Source organism: Rhinoraja longicauda, chromosome 10, assembly GCF_053455715.1.
Source record: "Rhinoraja longicauda isolate Sanriku21f chromosome 10, sRhiLon1.1, whole genome shotgun sequence".
Classification (NCBI taxonomy): Eukaryota; Metazoa; Chordata; class Chondrichthyes; order Rajiformes; family Arhynchobatidae; genus Rhinoraja; species Rhinoraja longicauda.
In genome coordinates, this window is record NC_135962.1 from 45,686,705 (window position 1) to 45,710,154 (window position 23,450).

Sequence of the window (23,450 nt, forward strand, 5' to 3'; positions counted from 1 at the left end):
AAGGTTAAAGGAAAGGATAAAGCATCAGAAGAAATTACAGAGATTAACAACAGAGCTATTTGAGGATAAGAATGTTAATTTGGTGGATAATAGGAGAAGTTAGGATAAAGATAGAGTTAGTTAATGTATACCGAGATACAAGCAGCAAAATTATGGACAGTTTCTTCCCAACTGTTATCAGGCAACGAAACCGTCCTCTCACCAGCTAGAGAAAGGACCTGACCTCCCATCTACTTCATTGGAGACCTTAGATTTACCTTTAATTGGATTTTGTCAGACGTTATTTTGCACTAAATGTTGTACCCTTTATCATTTATGTGTACACTGTAGATGGCTGGATTGCAATTGTATAGTCTTTTCTTTGATTGAATAGCACACACCAGAAAGCTTTTCACTGTGCCACGGTACACATGACTATAATAAACTTAAACTAAAGTAAACAAAAATAGCAAGGGTGGCAAGAAAATGAGATGATCGGAGAATTTCAGAAGCAGCCGGGTTGAGATAGAAGCGAGTAAAGACAAAATTACAATGGTGATTGTAAGCCATTTGACACTCATTTACTTGTGACCAGGAAATGTAAGGTGAGGGCAAACTGGTTTTGATTCTGTGGTTGATCTGATTGAAAACTATCCAGATGGCCACCCTGGTTTGTGTTTGCAATGTATTTTTTCAATGGATGGAAAATTCACAAATATTTTTCTTAATATTGGCTTGGTTCCCTTTGTATATCCAAAAGGTATAAAAAATAAATCCCCCCCCCCCCCCCCCCCCTCACACAAGGAACATATTTTTTTTAAATATTCCTAATTAGAGCAGAGATCCTGGAAGTTAAACATTATTATTATTCTAAGTGCATGCTTTAACAAGCGTGCTCAAAATAGATTTAGAAGATTCCCGTTGAGTCAGGAAGCCAGTTCCAGTAATATTATCATGGGAAACCAATGTAGCTCTGCTGGCACCTGTATGGCATGCAAGTTGGGGCTGTGCGGCAACCTCCCATTTGGTTGCTTATTTGTTTCCTCCTTTGTTTTACCTATTTATGTGTCTGCAGGATATGGAGACTACTGGATAGTTATTGTTCTTCTCTAATTGTTGTTTTGTTTAGATCAGTTTATTGACACGTGTACCGAGGTACAGTGAAAAGTTTTTATCGCGTGCTGACTAGTCAGCAGGAAGACAATACATGATTACAATCGATCCAGTTACAATGTATAGATAAGGGATAAGGGAATAACGGTTAGTGATCACAGTTAAAGTAAGAAATGGTGCTTAGGAATAGGGATTCATCAGCGTGGAGTGATGGTAATATGAGTTTGTAGATCTGCTTCTATTGCTAGCACGCAAATAATCGCCTGTGTTGGGCACTATCTTGGAAGCAGTCTCTGAATGGGGAATGGTTTATTAGAGCATTTTAGGGGGGCAGGTGAGAGTCAACCATATTGCAGTCAGATAAGGGACAAATGAGTTACGAAGAATTCCTTCACTGATAGAAAGGATTGTTTTTTTGTTACAATCTCTTCTGCACTACTGCAGAATAATTAAAGATGAAACCAACCTTAATCTTTGAGTCTTCACAAAACTATTAACCTATACTTTATTAAATAAAGGAAAGATCTTACCAGTTTAGTTTAGTTTAGTTTATTGTCACTTGTACCGAGGTGCAGCCAAAAACTTTTGTTGCGTGCTAACCAGTCAGCGGAAAAACTATACATGATTACAACTGAGCCATCCACAATATACGTGATAAAAAAAAGAGTGGAGCGATTATAATGTGTGATTGTAGATCCGCTTCTGGGACCAGCATGCAAAGAGTCGCCTGGCTTATGTGTTGACCATAAAAAAATATTAGAGGAAGAACTGCCTTGTGATATGGGAATGCCTGGACTACATATTTTCACTTAAGTATACTGTCTGTGATAGGTTTTTGATTAGTACAGGTGTCAGAGGTTATGGGGAGAAGGCAGGAGAATAGGGTTCGGAGGTAGAGATAGGTCAACCATGATTGAATGGTGGAGTAGACTTGATGGGCCGAATGGTCTAAGTCTACTCCTATCCCTTATGACCTTATACAAATGATTCAAATGTGATCAATTTATATCTTGTAAATCAATTAAAAATAGTAAAATACAAGCCATTCCACAGCTCCAATACGAAGATATCTCATTGCATCAGACCAACAAACCACCAAAGCATCTATCTCTTTGATTTGGTGGCAGCACTTCCACTTCCGAGTCAGACTGTGAAGGGTTTGAACCCCAATCCAGCCACTCCCATGAGCGGAGACCCAAGTCCCAGTTCACTGCTCTGGGTTGTCATCTAGTGAGATACTTCATCAGCAGATGTGGATCCCACAACCCTCTCAATGAGTAGATCTAATGACCATATTGGTTCATCATAAGGAATCATTCTCAATGTTTCTGGTCATTTTATCAATCATTGCGTAGAATCTTTTCACAACAACATATTATTCTTCAAGGGAAGAGCATGAAAACACAAAAGAAATGACGGCTTATTTGAATCCACACAATGCTCTTTAGTCCCTCTTCTTTGGATTTGATCACATTGAGTCCATTTCAGCACTGCTTGTACACAGCACAAGCCACTGGTTTGACTTCAAATTCATCATGCTAATAATAAATTAACAAACGGAACGATAGTAAAAGAAATGCAATATGAAACTGTTGCTGTAAGGAAATCATACCACTCACATTTCCCTTCTTGCTTGCGCTGGCGATAGCAGTTTTTTTTACTGTCTTACAACATCACTCAGATAGATGCTGTGTTGTGGAGAGAAGCCAATTGAATCAGCAAGCCACATGCTTCTCTTTGCTCACTAACTATTAACAATAAGCACACATTACCCAATGTGCAGACATTCTTCAAGTTTAAACGCAACCTGTGGTTCTGAAATACGCGGGGCATTTCTATTTTTCCCTTGCTGCCTTGAATGAAGATGTAGTTGGTGGGTAGGGCTGGGTGACGTTAGGTTGGCGATAACTTCCCACTCCAACTCAAAATTAAGCAGTCTTAAATATAAAATTAACAATTGCCATTCAATCAACACTGGGGTTGATAATGATACAGTTACAGATTGAGAAGCATGGAGCATTCTTCCAGAGATTTAAGTATGAGTCCCACTTTGGGGAATTCACAATCATACCACAAAATAAATTTCAAATGCAAATCTAGTATCAATGACAGTGTCCACTGGATCATTGAGACCACGACACCACTGAATGATTGAGACCACGACACCACTGGATCATTGAGACCATGAAACCACTGGATCATTGAGACCATTGGATCATTGAGACCATGACATCACTGGATTATTGAAACCACTGGATCATTGAGACCACAACATTATTGGATCATTGAGACCTCTGGACCATCTGGTTCAGCTACCTGGACTGGTCCATATGTGACCCAAGACCTCACAATACTGTTAAATCCTCGATAAGGTCCAGTAAACTAGTTACTTCAAAGGGCAATCAGCAATGGCCAAAAAATGCCTGCTTTGTCAGTGCTGTCCATATGTTTGTCAGTGCTTGTCCTTGTCAGTGATGTCCATAGTGCATGCCCCTGTATGTTGCGTTCATTGACCTCACCAAGGCGTTCGACCTTGATGGCCTATTCAAGGCTCTCCCAAAGATCGGCTGCCCACCAAAACTGCAGAGCATGATAGAATCCTTCCACATCAACGTGAAGGGGACAGTGCAGTTCAATGGCAGCTTCTCGGAGCCCTTTAACATCCGCAGTGGCGTCAAACAAGGCTACATCCTCGCTCCCGCTCTTTGGGATTTTCTTCGCTCTGCTCCTGAAACATGCCTTCGGCACCGCAACAAAGGGGATCTACCTGTGTACTAGATCAGACGGCAAGCTCTTCAACCTCACCCGCCTCCGAGCCAAGACAAAAGTACGTGAAGCTCTCATCAGAGACATGTTGTTCACCGATGACGCAGCAGTTGTGTCCCACACCCAGCAGGAACTACAGTCACTGATGGACTGCTTCTATCGGGCTTACAAGGACTTCGGGCTGACCATCAGCCTGAAGAAGACGAACGTCTGAGGCAGGCATGTCATCACCATCGACGACTACGAACTCGATGCCGTCCATCAGTTCACATACCTCGGCTCCACCATTACCAACAACCTCTCCTTGGACACAGAGATTGACAAGAGGATCAGGAAGGCAGCTACAACTCTCGCTCGCCTCACAACTCGAGTGTGGACCAATCCAAAGCTGACAGTGAAGACAAAGATAGCAGTCTACAACGCCTGTGTCAACAGCACGCTGCTGTACGGCTGTGAGACATGGACTACACATGCCAGACTGGAGAGAAGACTCACACCTTCCACCTTAGAAGCATCCGCCGTATCCTGGGTATATCCTGGCAAGACAGAATGTCCAACGCCGAGATTCTGTCTCGCGCTGGCCTTCCCAGTATGTACATTCTACAGAGAAGTGTCGCTCGACATCAATGCCAGTTCATTGGCTATATTTAAGAGGGAGTTAGATGTGGCCCTTGTGGCTCAAGGTATCAGGGGGCTTGGAGAGAAGGCAGGTATAGGATACTGAGTTGGATGATCAGCCATGATCATATTGAATGGCGGTGCAGGCTCGAAGGGCCGAATGGCCTACTCCTGCACCTATTTTCTTTGTTTCTATGTTTCTATCTGCGCCGACCAGCGATCCCCACATATCAACACCATCCTACACACACTAGGGACAATTTTTACATTTACCAAGCCGATTTACCTACATACCTGTATGTCTTCGGAGTGTGGGAGGAAACCGAAGATCTTGGAGAAAACCCACACAGGTCATGGGGAGAACGTACAAACTCCGCGCACACAGCACCCGCAGTCAGGATCGAACCCAGTTCTCCGGCGCTGCAAGCGCTGTAAGGCAGCAACTCTACTGCTGCGCCACCGTGCCTTTCATCTGTGGCTTTCTCGCCCCCAACGACCAAGGTGATAAATATTGTGAATAGCTGTGGGGGCAACAAAGATCAGTATTCCATTTGTCACTTCTAACTAATTTGAGCACTTGCCCATTTCCCTGCTCTCTGTCTCTTGCCACTCAGCCAACACAGTAGCAAGATCAATAATTTGTCTTCAGTTACTGGAACTCCTGCATTAGCTAATAGTCTCAAATGCATTTGCTGGCATAAGTAACATTTGTAGACATTCTGCTTCAGTTACATCCTCAAATAAATTTGAATCAAGAGTTCCGAGTCAAGAGTGTTTAATTGTTATATGTAGCAGCAATCGAACAATGAAATTCATACTTGCTGCAGCTTCACAGGTCCATTAACGCAAAACACACAAACAAGCATACAATAATCAATGCAATACATTAATAATCAGTAATACTTGGTAGCCATATCATAATGGTGCAAAACCAAAGTCTGTAGTGCAACCAAAACAAAAGTCCATCGTACATAGAAACATAGAAAATAAGAGCAGGCGTAGGCCATTCGGCCCTTCGAGCCAGCACCGCCACTCAATATGACCATGGCTGATCATTCCTAAATCAGTACCCCATTCCTGCTTTCTCCCCATATCCCTTGATTCCGTTAGCCCTAAGAGCTATATCTAACTCTCTCTTGCAAACATCCAGAATTGGCCTCTGCTGCCTTCCGTGGCAGATAATTCCACAGATCAGAGCTGCTGAGGCAGGGTTGTGGTTAGTATAGTGCAATGTTCTGGTTGCTGGGAGGAAGTTGTTCTGGAATCGGGAGGTCACATTTTACCGGCTCCTATACCTTCTTCCTGATAGTCGTAGTGAGATGAGAGCAAGGCCAGCGTGGTGTGGGTCTTTGATGATATTAGCTGCCTTTTTGAGGTAATAGTTTTGAGGGAAGCACAGTGGCACAGCTGGTCGAACCAGTGCCTCACAGCACCAGAGGTTCGATCCTGACTTCAGGTGTTGTCTGCATGGAGTTTGCATGTTCTCCCTGTGACCGTGTGGGCTCCCACATCCCAAAAACGTGCGGGTGTGTAGGTTAATTGGACTGTAAATTGCCCCTAGCATGTTGGGAGTGGATAAGAAAGATGGATAACATGGAATTAGAATGAACGAGTGATCGATGGCCGGTGGGCCAAAGGGTCTGTTTCCAAAAGAAGACTGACATTTACATGTAAGGGCCAAATGGTTTACTCCTGCTCCAATTTATTTCTGTAAAATAGTTCAAATAGAACATGAACCGTTAAGAAACAACCATTATCTTCCCTGCTGTTTCACAAAAGAGCTTTGGACATAAATAAAGCAAATATGTAGTATATACAAGACGTATGATTCTCCATTGGAAAGAATGAGGGAGTTGTTAGTTTACTCATCTAATCTAGGTGTTTAGTTTAGGTTTGGTCAACTGGTCCTCTTGCTACAAAGAAACATCATCCCTTTTACAGATTTAAGTTTGTCATGCCGCACTGGTGATAAATACAACCACAGGAAATGGTTAGTTTAAAATTGTTATTTTAAACTCTAATGTTGTTAGTTATGATTCTGTATCAACTGAATTAATTAAAACAATTGTAACTATTGACTGAATGAGTTAAGTTTCTGGATCCAAACTGGTTAAGCTACTTGAAGCATCTAATCAATTAGTTCAATGAGTTGATGTTTGTTTAAACTGTTCAACTGAGGCAAATCATTAAAGTAATTATTTGGATTTCGTAAAACCATGTCATTAACCGGGTTCAAATACCACACGGATAAAACCCAGCTGATAAAGTTAAAAAATATACCTTTCATTGGTTCACTGAGATACCGCCTATGTACTTTCTAGCAAGGCCATTTGTAAAATATTTTGTAAAAATAGTGTTCTCTCAGAGAAGTGTTTTTTTGGAATGCTTTGGTTGTTACATTGATTATGTTGTAAATCCTAATGCAGAAAATGTACAAAACTCCATAAATCCAAAAAGTCAACTTCTGTTAAATGGTCCATCCTGTGTTCTTGAGGTGTTCTGGCTTGTTTTCAGATCTGAGTGTTTTCACTGAGTGTGGGTTGTTTTCTCTGTTTGCTTTTTGCTGATCTCAGTAGTGTAGTAACACAGTATGTTTTGTTGCAATTATTGATTTAAGAATTAAATCTAAAATGCCACACTAACCCAACATTTTACAAAAAGGGGGAAGAGTAAACTTAGCAACTACAGGACATTAAGTTCAACTTCAGTAACACATGATATTTAATACTGGACACAAGTAAGCATTGTTTGGAAAAAATGTGAACCAATAAATATTGGTCAACACAAATTTGTTACACATATTTTTCACATGTGCTTCATTAAAGCACAAAATTGCATTTTTGAAGTAATGGGTAGTATTGATGTGTGAACTCTCTCAATTTTAACATGCAGTTCATTTGAGAAATTGCCATAGCATTTTCTTAGCAAAATGAAAGCCCGTGGTGACAGAGGGACACTGCAAACATCATAACAAATCGGTTAATGAACCAGAAAGAAGGGTGTATTGGTAATGAGTTGTATCTCACATCAGTTCCATCTATTCTCAGAAAGAGATGTTCCTGAGAAATGGAGGCTCACTAACTTCTGGAGCCTCTGCAGTCCTGGTGAAAGTGCTCCCGGAATACTTTCTGGTCTGCAGTTCCAGGATGTAATCCCAGCTATGGTATTAATATAAAGAACAACATTAAATTTCCAAGTCAGAACTGTGCATGACCGTGGCAAGTCATTTCAAGTCATGGTCGAGTATTTTGACAGAAGAACATGCACAGTGAGGTACAGGTACAAAGAAAATGTTGCTTGCAGCAGCAGCACCTAGACCAGGACAACATAGACTTGGAGAGGAACCTGGAGTTTGTGGTGTTTCCATGCAACTGCTGGCCTGCCGGTTCATGGTGATAGAGATGGCCAATATGGATGGTTTGTTGGCGTACCCCGATAGGTAACTGCAGTGCATTTTGTAGAGAACATACACTGCAGCCACGGTGTGCTGCTGATAGAGGGGATGGATGTTCAGGGTTGCTGCATTAAGGAATGTGAAGCTGGCATAATATTGTCTGGAGTACTCTGAACAATGTGTAGGAAGGAACTACAGATGCTGGTTTAAACCGAAGATGGACACAAAATGCTGGAGTGACTCAGCGGGGTATTCAGAGAATGAATGGGTGAAGTTTCTGCCCCTTCCCATTCCCACACTGACCTTTCTGTCCTAGGCCTCCTCCATTGTAAGAGTGAGACTAAACACAAATTGGAGGAACAACATCTCACATTTCACTTGGGCAGCTTACAACCCAGTGGCATGAATATTGATTTCTCGAACTTTAAGTAACCCCTGCATTCTCTCTCTCCATCCCTTTGCCCCTTAAGTTGCACTGGCTTTTCATTCGCACCTAGCAAACAGCTAACAATGGTCTGTTTCCTTTATCATCGTTACTTTTTTGCATATCTTTCATTCATTTGTTCTATATCTCTCTACAACACTGTCTATATCCCTCATTTCCATTTCCCCCGACTCTCAGTCAGAAGAAGGGTCACCCATTCCTTCTCTCCAGAGATGCTGCCTGTCCCGCTGAGCATTTTGTATCTATCTTCGGTACTCTGAACAATGTTGGGTAACAGAATTTAGGCAGGATGTCAACGAGGCAGACTGTTTAGTTAAGTTCAGTTTATTGTCAGATATACTGAGGTACAGTGAAAAGCTTTTGTTTCGTGGACTTGATAGACAGTGCTGGGGATGAAGGAATTCAGTTATTTGGATAAACTTGTGTTGTTCCCATAAAGCAGAAAGGTTTGATAGATATACACAAATTCATGAATTTTGAGAATTAATAAACAGATGTTTTTAATTTCTAGAAGTCTTGGCAATCAGAGGGTGCAGAGTTAAACCAGGAGTAAAATAAGCAAATGTTATTTTATGCTTCACGTTGTTACTCTCTGGAATGCACAGCCTGAAAGTGTGTTTGAAAAGACTAGATGGAACTGATGGAAAGTTGAAGCGAATAATTCTTTTTTGACAGGGAGAGAGAATGGACTAGACACAAAATGGTGGAGTAACTCAGCAAGACGGGCAGCATCTCTTGAGAGAATGAATGGGTGACATTTCGGGTTGAGACCCTTCTTCAGACTGTTCTGCAGTTCTTTCCCACACAGAGAGAATGGGCTACTTGGAATGGCACTGGGTGAAATGACTGACTTCAATAATCAATTATTTTATGGTTCCACACTACCCTATGCTGCCTGATTTAGACACTCAACAGCAAACCTCTGTATGTAACAAATAAATTGACTATTGACTATTGACATATGGTTGCCACCCAAAATAAAAATAATTGAAATGGAGTGTTTTCATTAACTTCAGATTTAGTTAAATAATCCCAGCAAACAATTGGTTTAAGGTTTGAAACTTTAATCCTGCAACCGTGTATAAAATCATGAGAGAAATAGATTGGGTAGATGCACAGAGTCTCTTGCCCAGAGGAGGGAAATTGAGGACATAGGTTCAAGGTGAAGGGGGAAAGATTTAATAGGAATCTGAGGGGTAGCTTTTTCACACAAAGGGTAGTGGGTGTATGGAACAAGCTGCCAGAGGAGGTTGTTGAGGCAGGGACTATTGCAACTTTTAAGAAACAGTTATACAGGTACATGGATAGGACAGGTTTAGTGGGATATGGGCCAAACGCAGACAGGTGGGACTGGTGTAGCTGGGATTTGTTGGTCAGTGTGGGCAAGTTTGGCCGAAGGGTCTGTTTCCACGCTGTATCACTCTATGAAACCGCAATTGTAGAGCACAAATGGATTCAGTAATGCTTCCCAATCACCAACCCTGAGGAATAGGGAGCCATTAGCATCTGCGGTTGGCATGGAAACTAAGAGGTTTAAAAAAGTTTCTTTGAGCATATCTTTCATAATCAATAGCACTGAAAATTCACTGACCTGCATCTAAATCCATTAATTGCACAATCTATTCCACAGGAGCCAGGCAAACCTAGGTCTGGTGAACAATTACCCGTGTTTGTTTAAATCTCAGATTAATTTGCTTTTACTTTTTGCTAATTCCTGCACATGAAAGGAATTACATCTCCAGGGGCAAATAAATCAACTTAATTGCTGATGCCGAACGATGAAGAAAATTGCCACTTGTTTAAAAGTTCAGAAGGAAAGTTATGAGCAATATTTATGACAAGCAGGGGTAATTGAAAACAAAGACTATTGTTCACAGCAGAACAAACTGACAGATGGATACTCCTGATTAAATATCAACATTTCTGGGTAGGTTACAAGGCCATTTACTTATTTTCTTTGAATAAAGATCATGCGATAGGAAGAAGTCAAGTATAATTGAGCACATATTTTGTTAATCAGTAGTCACAAATTTCTTATCTCAAAATTTATAAAATGCTATTGATATTTTCCCAAAGTATTTGCAGGGGCTCAAAATTCAGAAATACCACCCTTGTCATTTATGCAATACATCCAACCATTTGAGGTAGGGCTGAGTACTCTCAAACGTTACCTAGTTTAAACACAACTTGTTTCTAGTCTCCTAGTTAACGAGAAAATCTACTCATTTATATCTCCAAAAATTTGCATAGCCCTCATTTCTTGGCCTGGACAGAGTGGATGTGGAGGGGATGTTTCTACTAGTGGGAGAGTCTAGGACCAGAGGTCATAGCCTCAGAAGTAAAGGTTCTTTAGTCAGACGGTGGTGAATCTGTGGAATTCTTTGCCACAGACGGCAGTGGAGGCCAAGTTTATGGATATTTTTAAGGTAGAGATAGATAGATTCTTGCTTAGTCAGGGGTTATGGGGAGAAGGCAGGAGAATGAGGTTAGGGGGGAGAGACAGACTTGATGGGTCTAATTCTGCTCCTATCACTTATGACCTTAAGACCTTATTCCAAGTGTTTTTAAAACTTAGAAACAATGTGAATGCCTATGTGCAATTTACATGAATGATCCAAAAGCTTCTGAGGACAGAGATCCCATGCACCCAAAACTAGTGCTGTGAAGACTGACTCTATGGGTATCCAAATGTTCCATTTATGGCAAGACAATATGCCCATGGCAATGTTTGCTGAGCGAACTGACAAAGCATGTCTTCTCTGAAACCTTCCTTAATCTCAAGAGTGCAAGATAATTTAAACTGAAGGCATCCGCCATTTGGTTTGATGTAGGCCTATTAACGTAGCCCCATTGTCTTATGGAGTGAAGGAATGGGTGAAGAAAGTCTGAAAAAAGGTCTCAACCTGAACCATCACATTCCTTCTCTCCAGAGGTAAAGCCTGTTCCGTTGGGTTACTCCAGCATTTTGTGTCTATCTTCAGTGTAAGCTAGCAACTGCAGTTCCTTCCTACACGAGAACAACTCATGGCCATCTCAGTATTCGAACTGCATCCCATGAGTGGCCTCCTGTAGTGGACCAGTGTTACTGTGTTTGTAACAGTACTGTTTATTTACCAAACCGATTCTTTAATTTAAAAACTGATTTTGATGGCCTTAAAGTTTCCGCGGAAGATAAATAGTGAGGCGATTTTGTTATTAAGTCTGGTTCTCGTTTCAATTAACTAGCTGCTCCCCCTATTCTACAATTCCCGAGGATGTCTAAAATAATCCATCATATTTGACTTTTATAAAACACAATCCAACAACTGGTTGAAACGTTTTCAACAGCTCCCCTAAACTTGTTTTATACCATTTGGAAAGACAAAAGAAGCATGGAACGTCCTTTCCTTAAGTCACACATCATTCTGACTCGGAAATATTATTTCAAGCAGTCTGAAGAAGGATTCCAACCCGAAATGTCACCTATTCCTTTTCTCCAGAGATGCTGCCTGACCCGCTGAGTTACTCCAGCATTTCGTGTCTATCTTTGGAAATATTATCATTCCATTACTGTTGCCAGGTCTATACCCTGGAACACTACCCAGTAAAGAGGTGGTAGGGTGGCACAGTGGTAGAGGTGCTGCCTTACAGTGCCAGAGACCAGGGTTCGATCCTGACCATGGGTGCTGTCTGTACGGAGCTTGTAGGTTCTCCCTGTGACCTGCGTGGGTTTTCTTTGGGATCTCTGGTTTCCTCCAACATTCCAACGACATATAGGTTTGTGAGTTAATTGGCTTGGCTTAATTGTGAATCGTCCCCACTGTGTGTAGGATAGTGTTAGTGTAAGAGATGGCTGGTTGGAGCGGCCTTGGTGGGCCGAAGGTAGGGCTGCCAACTGCCCCCGTATTAGCCGGGACATCCCGTATTTTGGGCTAAATTGGTTTGTCCCGTATGGGACCGCCCTTATCCGGGCGGCAGTCCCAGACTGCACTGTAGGCCCGGACACTGTAGGCCCGAACACTGGAGGCCCGGACACTGTAGACCCGGACACTATAGGCCTGGACGCTGTAGGCCGGGGGCCGCTGTAGTCCCGGACAGTGTAGGCCCGAGCGCCACCGAACGAAGGTTGCGTAGCAACCCGCCTCCCGGCCCAGGAGGCCGCCATTGGTGGAGTGGGAGCAAGTGGCCGCTGGCTGTGTGAGGTCACGTGGGGCGCGGGGCGGTAACGTCACCCTTTGCCCCTTATTTGGGAGTGAGGAAGTTGGCAATCCCATCCGAAGTGCCTGTTTCTGCGCTGTAACCCTGAACTAAACTACAGCAAAATATTGTGGGAGCCCTCTCTTCCCCTCCCCCTTCCCAGATCTCCCACTGTCTTACTGTCTCCACCTATATCCTTCCTTTGTCCCGCCCCCCTGACATCAGTCTGAAGAAGGGTCTCGACCCGAAACATCACCCATTCCTTCTCTCCTGAGATGCTGCCTGACCCGCTGAGTTACTCCAGCATTTTGTGAATGAATACCTTCAACTGGTTCAATAATGCACCTTCTAAAAGGCTTTGAGGAATGACCGTAAAATACTGGTCTTACCAACAATACGTATGCCCCTTCAATCAATGGAAAAAAACCTTGCCTGTAGACTTGAAGTGTGCTGACACTGCATCCTTCCTTTCAAATTGCTGTTTGGATCAAAGCCAGTGTAAACCTCGTCTGTCTTGCATGGCCTCTATCTAAATTGAGTTCTTACCATCCTGACCAGAAGAGAGCTCTGTGCACACATGGGTCACAATACAAATAGAACTAAAATCATATCCGATCAATGGTTTTGCTATGGTTTACATTCAAAACGTAGCTGGATGCATTTTTACGTTGAATATTGCAGAGATCTGGTGGCCATCAAGAGAATGTCACCGGAATGCGGAGAAAGTGAATGAACGGGATTAAAAGTGTATTACAATTCCAGAGAGAGAGAGAATACTTGCTTAAGAGGAGGTACAGCAGAGGTTGATTCTGAACTATTGGGAAAGGCTGAGCTGAATATTTAGTTTAGTTTAGTTTAGTGATACAGCAAGGAAACAGGCCTTTCGACCCATCGACCAACGAGCCGCGCACACTAACACTATCCTACACGCACACTAGGCACAATTCACAGTTTTACCAAGCCAATTAGCCTACAAACCTTTAGAGTGTGGGAGGAAACTGGAAATCCTGGAGAAAACCCAAGCAGGTCAAGGGGAGAACGTATAAACTCTGCACAGACAAGCACCATTAGTCAGGAGCAAACCTGAGTCTCTGGCACTGTAAAGCAGCAACCCTATCACTGCACCACTGGGTCTATATATTCTTGAGTTCTCTATGAAAGAGGGATATGAAAGTTGCTGAATAAATTCTAGAGAATTTTTGATATAATTTTGTCCCTCTAAATCTTTCCTATCCATGTAACTGTACATGTGTATTTTAAATGCAGTTATTGGATCTGACTCAACTATCTGCTCTGGCAACTTGTTCCACATACCCACCATTCTCTGAGTGAAAAGGTTGTCCTTCAGCTTCCTATTAAATCTTTCCTCCCTCACCTGAAACCTCTGCCCTCTAGTTCTTGATTCCCCTACCCTGGGTAAAAGGCCCCATCAATTCCCCTCATGATTTTATATCACCCCTTATCCTCCTGCGTTCCAAGGAATAAAGTTCGATCTTGCCCAATCTCTCCCTGTAGCTCAGGCCCTCAAGTCCTGGCAACATCCTCGTGAATCACTAACCTTTTGACCTTCACCATGCTTCGCTATCAAACTATATGAGCTTTGATATTGGTTTTGTATTCCTAGTTAAGTGAGGGCATGATGCAAATGTGTTTCCACATCACTGTTGAATGTCTGTAGTATGAACGCACTATAAATTTGTAGTGACCCAAGATAGTTTCCTGGATGTTCCCGATGTTGCGGGGGTCCAGAACCAAGGGCCACAGTTTAAGAATAAGGGGTAGGCCATTTAGAACGGAGATGAGGAAAAACTTTTTTGCTCAGTTGTAAATCTGTGGAATTCTCTGCCTCAGAAGGCAGTGGAGGCCAATTCTCTGAATGCTTTCAAGAGAGAGTTAAATAGAGCTTTTAATGATAATGGAGTCAGGGGGTTTGGGGAGAGGGCAGGAACGTGGTACTGATTGTGAATGATCAGCCGTGATCACATTGAATGGCGGTGCTGGCTCGAAGGGCCGAATGGCCTACTCCTGCACCTATTGTCTATTGTCTATTGACATCCCTCAGCTAAATTTCTCCATTTATGTAAAAATAATCAAGCATGAAAATCCATAGTTTGTATCAAGACAAACAAGCGGAGAAAAAACAATATTTGTTACCAAGCCAGTAGTTGTTTATGATGTAATTGCTTATACAGTTAGTGTACGATCAATGCAAAGTACCTTATTTCTGCTCTGTGCAACAGCTTTTGTGTAAATTCAACACCAGAGCACAACATCAGAATTGGGTACACAAAGGCTTCCTGGTAGAGATAGCTTCACCATGCTTCCCTATCAAACTATCTGAGCTTTGATATTGGTTTTGTATTCCCAGTTAAGTGATGGCATGATGCAAATGTGTTTCCACATTACTGTTGAATGTCTGTAGTATGAACGCACTGTAAATTTGTAGTGACCCAAGATAGTTTCCTGGACCTAATCTGCATTGAAACATTTTACTTTGAAATATTCAACCATGTAAAGTATTGTGTGGGTTATACACAAAGGTTGAATCCTTTTTGTAAAGATTTCCACAGATACTTTTGCAAATGTTCTAAAATCAGTACGGATATGTACAAAACTACAATCAGAACAAATTGGCAATAGCAGTTCCTCCTTGATAACCAGCAATACAGGAGCACCTCAGGGCTGTGTGCTCAGTCCCCTGCTCTAAACTCTTTATACCTACGACCAGTGATGGAAGTGGGGGGTTACGCAGGGGGATGGCCTTCCCCTAGTTTTCAATTTCCAGCTCGGGTTTAATGAGTACTGCAGAAAGATTCGAGTCGTTTATCACTTTATTCAACTCAGACGAAAACGATTTGTTAACTGCCACTGTTAGCACTTGTTAACAGCCAGTAGTTAACAGGTAATAGTTATACAATGTGTCATCAATACATCGATCCACATTCCTCAGTAATGTAATTGTGTTTTCACCATGTTTTAATGACACCGCGTCCCTTTGAATAAAATTCAAGGGAGAATTTCTTAAACTCACTGTCAGGGCTACCGGACCGCGAGCACGGGCTCAGGTAAAGTCACGTTATTTTATTATTCCACGTTATTTTATTTGCCGCTCTGCCGCTGTGCCTCAGTTGTTTCAGTCAAATTAGAATGGATGGGGAAAAAATTAAATAAGTAGTACCAATAGTTTTTTCCAGCCTAAATTGTGGGTGGTGAATATTTTATTGTGGGTGGTTTTATTTAGCAAAACAATAGTGCAAGCGGAAATATTTTACTATATATCACCATCAAATTTGATTATATATCACTATCAAATCACTATCAAATATCTATAAATTTCAGATTTGTGTACCCCTGTGAAAATGAGCATACTGAGATACTTTGAAAGACAGCGTCTTCAGATCGATGAAGAAATAAATGATAATGAAAACACAGCCAGAAAATAAGGCAAGATTACTTGAAAATGATAATGTAACAGATGCAGCTGTTTCGCCTGATGCTGCTCCACGTGAAGATATTTCAAAAGATATTGAAAAATGTGATCTTCCAGACTGTTGGCCACAAGAAATGTACTTAAACAAAAAGAAAGAATATCCCTGGCTAATTGTTAAAAACAGAAAAAATGGATGTAGTGTATGCAGCAAGTGTCATCTTGGACTTGAACGAACACAAGGAATTCATTTGTCTCGTGAGTGGTGCAGTGTTAATGTAGTAGGAGTGAGTGATGACAAAGCAAAACAGTTAATGAGTTTAAGAAAAAAGATTTTTAAGCACAAAAATAGTGAAGCTCATATCAGATGCCAAAAAATCAATGAAACAGCTGAAAAAAAAGCAATAAAAAATGTAGTGTATATGTCACTGAAAAAGGACGAAGCAAAAACAGGTCGCGTTTTTAGAACTGTATATAATATTGTACACCAAGGTAGTCCCTACACAGATATGTCTTCTGATATTGAACTGCAAGAAAGAAACGGCATCGACTTAGGGTACGTTCTACACTCTCGTAAGTCATGTGCAGATGTTTCTCACCACATAGGGAACCAGATGCGAAAGACAGTGGTGGGAAATATAATTTCAAAACAATCTAAAATGTCTATTATGATTGATGAATCTACTACTATTAATGGGAAAACTGTTCTAGTAGTCTGCTTGAGAGCAGCAGTTGGTGAATCTTCCCAACCTATATAATTCTATTTTGACTTAGAACATATGAAACTTGGTGCAAACGCAAAATCTATATATGATGGGCTTCTAAGTTGCTTACAAAGTGGTGGTTTTTCAATACAGTACCTAAACGAAAATGTGATATCACTGGTAACTGATGGTGCATCAGTAATGTTAGGACGAAATGCTGGGGTTGCAAAACTATTTCTTGATGATTTCCCTAATGCAACTGTTTGGCACTGTGCCAGTCACAGGCCTGAACTCAGTGTAGGTGATGCTATAAATGAAGTTGCAGGTTTGAATCATTTTCAGATATTTTGTGATAAATTGTATTCCTTATCTCATAGGTCTCCTAAGAATCAGGATGAGTTAACTGCATGTGCTGAGGCTCTTCACTGTCAACTGTTGAAACTTGGTCGTGTTTTCAGTGTGAGATGGGTGGCTTTGTCTTACCGAACTGTAAAGGCATTGTGGCAGTCTTATAAAGCTATTTGGGAGCATTTTGTAGTGAGATTGAAAATCTGATTGAATGGCGCCAGAACAACAATCGTGCTCTCAACATTAACAAGATCAAGGAGCCGATTGTTGACTTCAGAGGGTTGTCAGGGGAGGGGGTGGGGGAAGCCCAGGAACTACAAACCTTTATTGACTTGACAGTGGTGGAGAGAGTCAACAGCTTCAAGTTCCTAAGCAGCATGTCTCTGACATGACTGGAATGGTGGTGCAGCGGTAGAGTTGCTGCCTTACATCGAATGCGGCACCGGAGACCCGGGTTCGATCCCGACTACGGGTGCTGTCTGTACGGAGTTTGTACGTTCTCCCCGTGACCTGCGTGGGTTTTCTCCGAGATCTTCGGTTTCCTCCCACACTCAAAAGACGTGCAGGTGTTTAGGTTAATTGGCTTGGTAAATGTAAAAATTTTCCCCAGTGTGTGTCGAATAGTGTTAATATGCAGGGACCGCTGGTCAGGGCCTGTTTCCGCGCTGTATCTCTAAACTAAAGATCTGTCCTTGGTTCAGCACATTGAAGCAATCTCAAAGAAAGCTCACCAACGCCTCTACTTTCTTAGAAGATTTTGCAGATTCCGTTTGTCGATGAACATTCCATCGAACTTCTATAGGTGTACAGTAGACAGCGTACTTGCTGGTTGAATTGTTGCCTAGTTTGGCAACCTGGTCACCTGGGAATAAAGGAGATTAGCATATGATGAGTGTTTGACACCACTGAGCCTGTACGTGCTGGAGTTTAGAATGGTTGAGGGGGGACCTCATTGAATTTTACAGAATAATGAAAGGCATAGATAGAGTGGATGTGGGAAGGATGTTTCCACTGGTGGCAGAGGCTAGGACCAGAGGTTATAGCCTCAGAATTAAAGGGCGCACTTTTAGAAAGGAGATGAGGAGGAACTTCTTTGGTCAGAGGGTAGTTAATCTGTGAACTCATTACCAGAGAGGACTGTGGAGGCCAAGTCAGTGGATACTTTTTAAGGCAGAGATAAACAAATTCTTGATTATAACAGAAGACAGGAAAATGGGATTAGGAGGCAGAGATCAGCCATTATTGAATGGCGGAGTAGACTTGATAGGCCGAATGGCTTAATTCTACTCTTATAACTTGTGAACTTGTGAATTTGTGAATTACAGAGAGCGGTGGACACAGCCTGGTCCATCACACGCATGATCTCCCCACCACTGAAAGGATCTATAGGAAAATAGCAAAAAAGCAGGCAATCGCATCAGACATGCACCATCTTGGCCATGCTCTCATTCGCTCCTATCATTTGGAAGAATGTATGGGAACCTGAAAACCATGGCCACCATGTTCAAGAACAGCTTCTTCCCAGCAACCATCGGGCTGTTGAATATTACACAACACTACCCTCAGCAACTCTGATCTTCTACAGACTCTGTCTTTGGTTGCACTGTGAACTTTGGTTTTTGCATTATAATCGTTACCTAGTGTTAGGGTTATTGATTTGTTGTATTTTTTGATTATTATATATTAACAGTATGTTATTACATTACAGGCCTGTTAAGCTACAGCGTAAGAATTTCATTGTTTTGTTGAATACATATGACAAGTAACCATAATTTCTCTAACTTCAAGTAATCCCTGCACTCCCTCTCTCTTCATCCCCCCCTCCCCACCCAAGTTGCACCAGGCTCCCGTTCTCACTTAGCAAACAACTAACAGTGGCCTGTTTCCTTTATCATCGGCTTTTTTTGCATTTCTCTCACTAATTTGTTCTACATCTCTCTACAGCACTGTCTATATCTCTCGTTTCCCGTTCCCCTGACGAATCTGAAGAAGGGTCTCGACCTGAAAAGTCACCCATTCTTTCTCTCCAGAGATGCTGCCTGTCCCGCTGAGTTACACCAGCATTTTGTGTCTATTGACAAGTAAACACTCTTGACTCTTTCATATTTTATTTTTTTCATATTTCAGATACAGCGCGGAAACAGGCCTTTTCGGCCCACCAAGTCTGCACCGCCCAGCGATCCCCGCACATTAACACTATCCTACACACACTAGGGACAATTTAAAAAACCTACAGTCAATTAACCTACATACCTGTACGTCTTTGGTGTGTGGGAGGAAACCGAAGATCTCGGAGAAAACCCACGCAGGTCACGGGGAGAACGTACAAACTCCTTACAGTACAGCACCCGTAGTCAGGATCGAACCTGAGTCTCCGGCGCTGCATTCGCTGTAAGGCAGCAACTCTACCGTTGCGCCACCGTGCCGCCGACTCTTGAAATAAATATGCACTAACTTTGCACCAGCAGATTCACTTCATTTCTGCAGTCAGTTTTGTCTCACAATATTAAAGTGCCTTGCTAGAAACTATATAATAGCCTTGCCTAACCAGTGCTTTGCTTAGCACAAATTTATATATACTACCCTGCAACAAATGGAGAAGTTACCTGAAATATTTTTTTTAATCAGCGTTAGGGTGGATTATGGTTATATACCTCTTAAGCACAGTAGTTGCATCTGATTCCACCACCTTCTCAGATATCAACCTTTCTCTCTTATCTATGAGATCCCCTTTAAAGCTCCAATCTCTTGTTATTGATACCCTTACCATGGGAAAAGATTTTGACCATTTCAGATTCAGAAATCGGAGGTGCAGAGGGACTTGCGAAGCTGACGCATGATTCTCAAAAGATTAATTCCAAAAAGATTAGTAAGGAAGGCAAATGCAACGTTATCATTTATTTCAAGAGGACTAGAATATAAAAACAGGGATGGAATGCTGAGGTTTTATAAGGAACGGGTCAGATTGCATTTGGAGTATTGTGAGCAGTTTTGGGTCCCATATCTGAGGAAGGTTGTGCTGGTGTTGGATAGGGTCCCGAGAAGGTTTACGAAAATGATCCCCGGATGATTGGGTTAATGTGTGATGAGTATTTGTTGGTACTGGGCCTGTACTCGCTGGAGTTTAACAGGTTGCGGGGGAATTCAGTGAAACTTACCGAATAGTGAAAAGCTTGGATAGAGTGGTGTGGAGAGGATGTTTCCATTAATGGGTAGTCTAGGACCAGAGGCCATAGCCTCAGAATAAAAGCATGTACCTTTAGAAAGCAGACAAGGAGAAATGTCTTTAGTTAGAGGGTGATGAATCTGTGAAATTCATTGCCATGGGTGGCTGTGGAGGCTTGGTCTGTGGGTACTTTTAAAGCGGAGATTGACAGAATTTTCATAAGTAAGGGTGTCAGAGGTTACGGGGAGAAGGCAGGAGAATAGGGTTGAGCGGGAAAGATAGATCAGACATGATTGAATGGCGGAGTAGAACTGATGGGCCCAATGGACTAATTCTGCTCCTACTATTTACGAACAGTTAACTTCCATAAATGACCTGTTAAATGTTGTTGACATCTCTTTGACAATTTACACCATTTTATTCTATTTTGCCAAAATAATAGCCTCACGTAGCCTTTTTTATATCTCCACTTTCTTCCCGATATCTTTACTTTATCTATTTGTCTTCTCCTTCACATTCTCATGTAGGAATGTAATGTTAGCAATCTTGGATGCCTTACAGTCCATCCAAACCATTAACATTGATTGTAAAAAGCTGAGTTCCTCTCACTGATCATTGTGGCATCATCATATCATATCATATATATACAGCCGGAAACAGGCCTTTTCGGCCCTCCAAGTCCGTGCCGCCCAGTGATCCCCGTACATTAACACTATCCTACACCCACTAGGGACAATTTTTTACATTTACCCAGCCAATTAACCTACATACCTGTACGTCTTTGGAGTGTGGGAGGAAACCGAAGATCTCGGAGAAAACCCACGCAGGTCACGGGGAGAACGTACAAACTCCTTACAGTGCAGCACCCGTAGTCAGGATCGAACCTGAGTCTCCGGCGCTGCATTCGCTGTAAAGCAGCAACTCTACCGCTGCGCTACCGTGCCTGCCTGGTATGTGGAGGTCGAGAAGAGACCCGATAGAAGAATATAAAATGATAAGAGTCACAGATAGGGTAGATAGACACAAAAAGCTAGAGTAACTCAGCGGGTCAGGCAGCATCTCTGGAGAGATGGAATGGGTGACGTTTCGAGTCGAGACCCTTCTTCAGACTGGTTAGGGATAAGGGAAACGAGAGATATAGACGATGATGTAGAGAGATAAAGAACCATGAACGAAAGATATGCAAAAAAGTAACGAAGGGTAGACAAGGGCTCCTACATTAGACTCCTATTTATTGGCTATAGCTCTGCCTTCAACACCATAATCCCATCCAAACTCCTCTCCAACCGTTCGGACCTGGAACCAGCTCCCCCCTCTGCCACTGGATCCTCGACTTTCTGATCCACAAACCTCAATACCGCCACATTAATTCCCAACACCAGTGCCCTGCAAGGATGCGTTCTCAGTCCCCTACTATACTACCTGTACACTCACGACTGTACGGCCAAATTTGGCTCCAATTCCATCTACGAGTTTGCAGATGACGCCACTGCAATGGGCTGAATCATAAACAATGATGTGACAGAGTACAGGAAGGAGATAGAGAACTTAGTGATATGGTGCCAGGACGTAACCTCTCCATCAATGTCTGCAAGATGAAGGAGCTAGTTATTGAATTCATGAGGGAGTACATGCAACAACCAGTATCAATGGTGCAGTAGTAGAAATGGTTGAAAGCTTCAAGTTCCTTGACATTAATATCAGTAATGGTCCGTCATGGGCCAAAGACATTGATGCCACAGCCAAGAAGGCACACCAACGCCTCTACTATCTGAGGCAACTGAGGAATGTCGCCCTGTCTCGCTCTGCCTGGATTAATTCCTGTGGTATCTTGACTTTTATGAACAAAATGCTGTAGTAACTCAGCAGGTCAGGCAGCATCTCAGGAAAGAAGGAATGGGTGACGTTTCGGGTCGAGACCCTTCTTCAGACTGATGTCTGGGGAGCGGGACAAAGGAAGGATATAGGTGGAGTCAGGAAGATAGAGAGAGAACTGGGAAGGGGGAGGGGAAGAGAGGGACAGAGGAACTATCTAAAGTTGGAGAAGTCAATATTCATACCGCTGGGCTGCAAGCTGCCCAAGCGAAATATGAAGTGCTGTTCCTCCAATTTCCAGTAGGCCTCACTATGGCACTGGAGGAGGCCCATGACAGAAAGGTCAGACTGGGAGTTGGAGGGGGAGTTGAAGTGCTCAGCCATCGGGAGATTAGGTTGGTTAAGGTGGACTGAGCGAAGGTGTTGAGCGAAACGATCGCCGAGCCTGCGTATGGTTTCGCCGATGTAAAGAAGTTGACTTTTATGAATCTTTTTTTAATGGGAAATTGTGGGTGTGATATCAATTGTATTGCTTTGTTCTATTCTCTCCAAATATTTTCGCTTAGCCCTGGATGGTAGAATATCAACTTGAAATGCAATGAATCTGTTTGATCTGCTGAGTTTTTTTTCTCCATATTATCTGTTTTAAATTCACTTCACGAGTCACCATTTTTTGAAAAGAAAATCCTCAGCAAGAAAATCAACCACTGAAGGTCACCTCACCTTCTGTCTCCTTTCTCTGTTCGTTTACTTATTTATCTATTTATTCACTTCCCTATGTTCTCTAAATCCCTGTAAAGCGTCTTTGAGTATATGAAAAGCGCTATATAAATGTAATGCATTATTATTATTATTATTAATATACATCTGTGGCAGCAAAAGATAGACATAAAATACTGGAGTAACTCCAGTCTGAAGAAGGGTCTCGTCCCGAAACGTCACCTATTCCTTCTCTCCAGAGATGCTGCCTGTCCTGCTAAGTTACTCCGGCATTTTATGTCTATCTTCGGTTTAAACCAGCATCTGCAGTTCCTTCCAACACATGACACCTCGGATGTCCTGGTATGGAACACCTCATCTTGGACGCAGATGCGGCGAAGACAGAGGAATTGTGAGTTGGGGATACCGTCTTTGCAGGAAGCAGGGTGGGAAGAAGTGTGGTCGAGATAGTATAAGAAAATAACTGCAGATGCTGGTACAAATCGAAGGTATTTATTCACAAAATGCTGGAGTAACTCAGCAGGTCAGGCAGCATCTCAGGAGAGAAGGAACAGCACCTCATATTTCGCCTGGGCAGCTTGCAGCCCAGTGGTATGAACATCGACTTCTCCAACTTTAGATAGTTCCTCTGTCCCTCTCTTCCCCTCCCCCTTCCCAGATCTCCCTCTATCTCCCTGTCTCCACCTATATCCTTCCTTTGTCCTGCCCCCCTGACATCAGTCTGAAGAAGGGTCTCGACTCGAAACGTCGCCCATTCCTTCTCTCCTGAGATGCTGCCT

At 42.4% G+C, this 23,450-nt stretch overlaps 1 protein-coding gene across 1 annotated transcript in view; it reads right to left on the bottom strand.

Annotated features, from left to right (window-relative positions):
• The window catches only part of LOC144597527 (uncharacterized), a 55,138-nt gene that overhangs the window by 9,874 nt on the left and 21,814 nt on the right, over positions 1–23,450 (bottom strand). The window contains exons 7-9 of the mRNA XM_078407007.1: positions 17,702–17,832; positions 7,555–7,634; positions 2,132–2,240 (exon numbers count right to left, since the gene is read on the bottom strand). Of these exons, the coding sequence (XP_078263133.1) occupies positions 2,132–2,240; positions 7,555–7,634; positions 17,702–17,832 (320 nt within the window). The remainder of the gene's footprint in view (positions 1–2,131; positions 2,241–7,554; positions 7,635–17,701; positions 17,833–23,450) is intronic.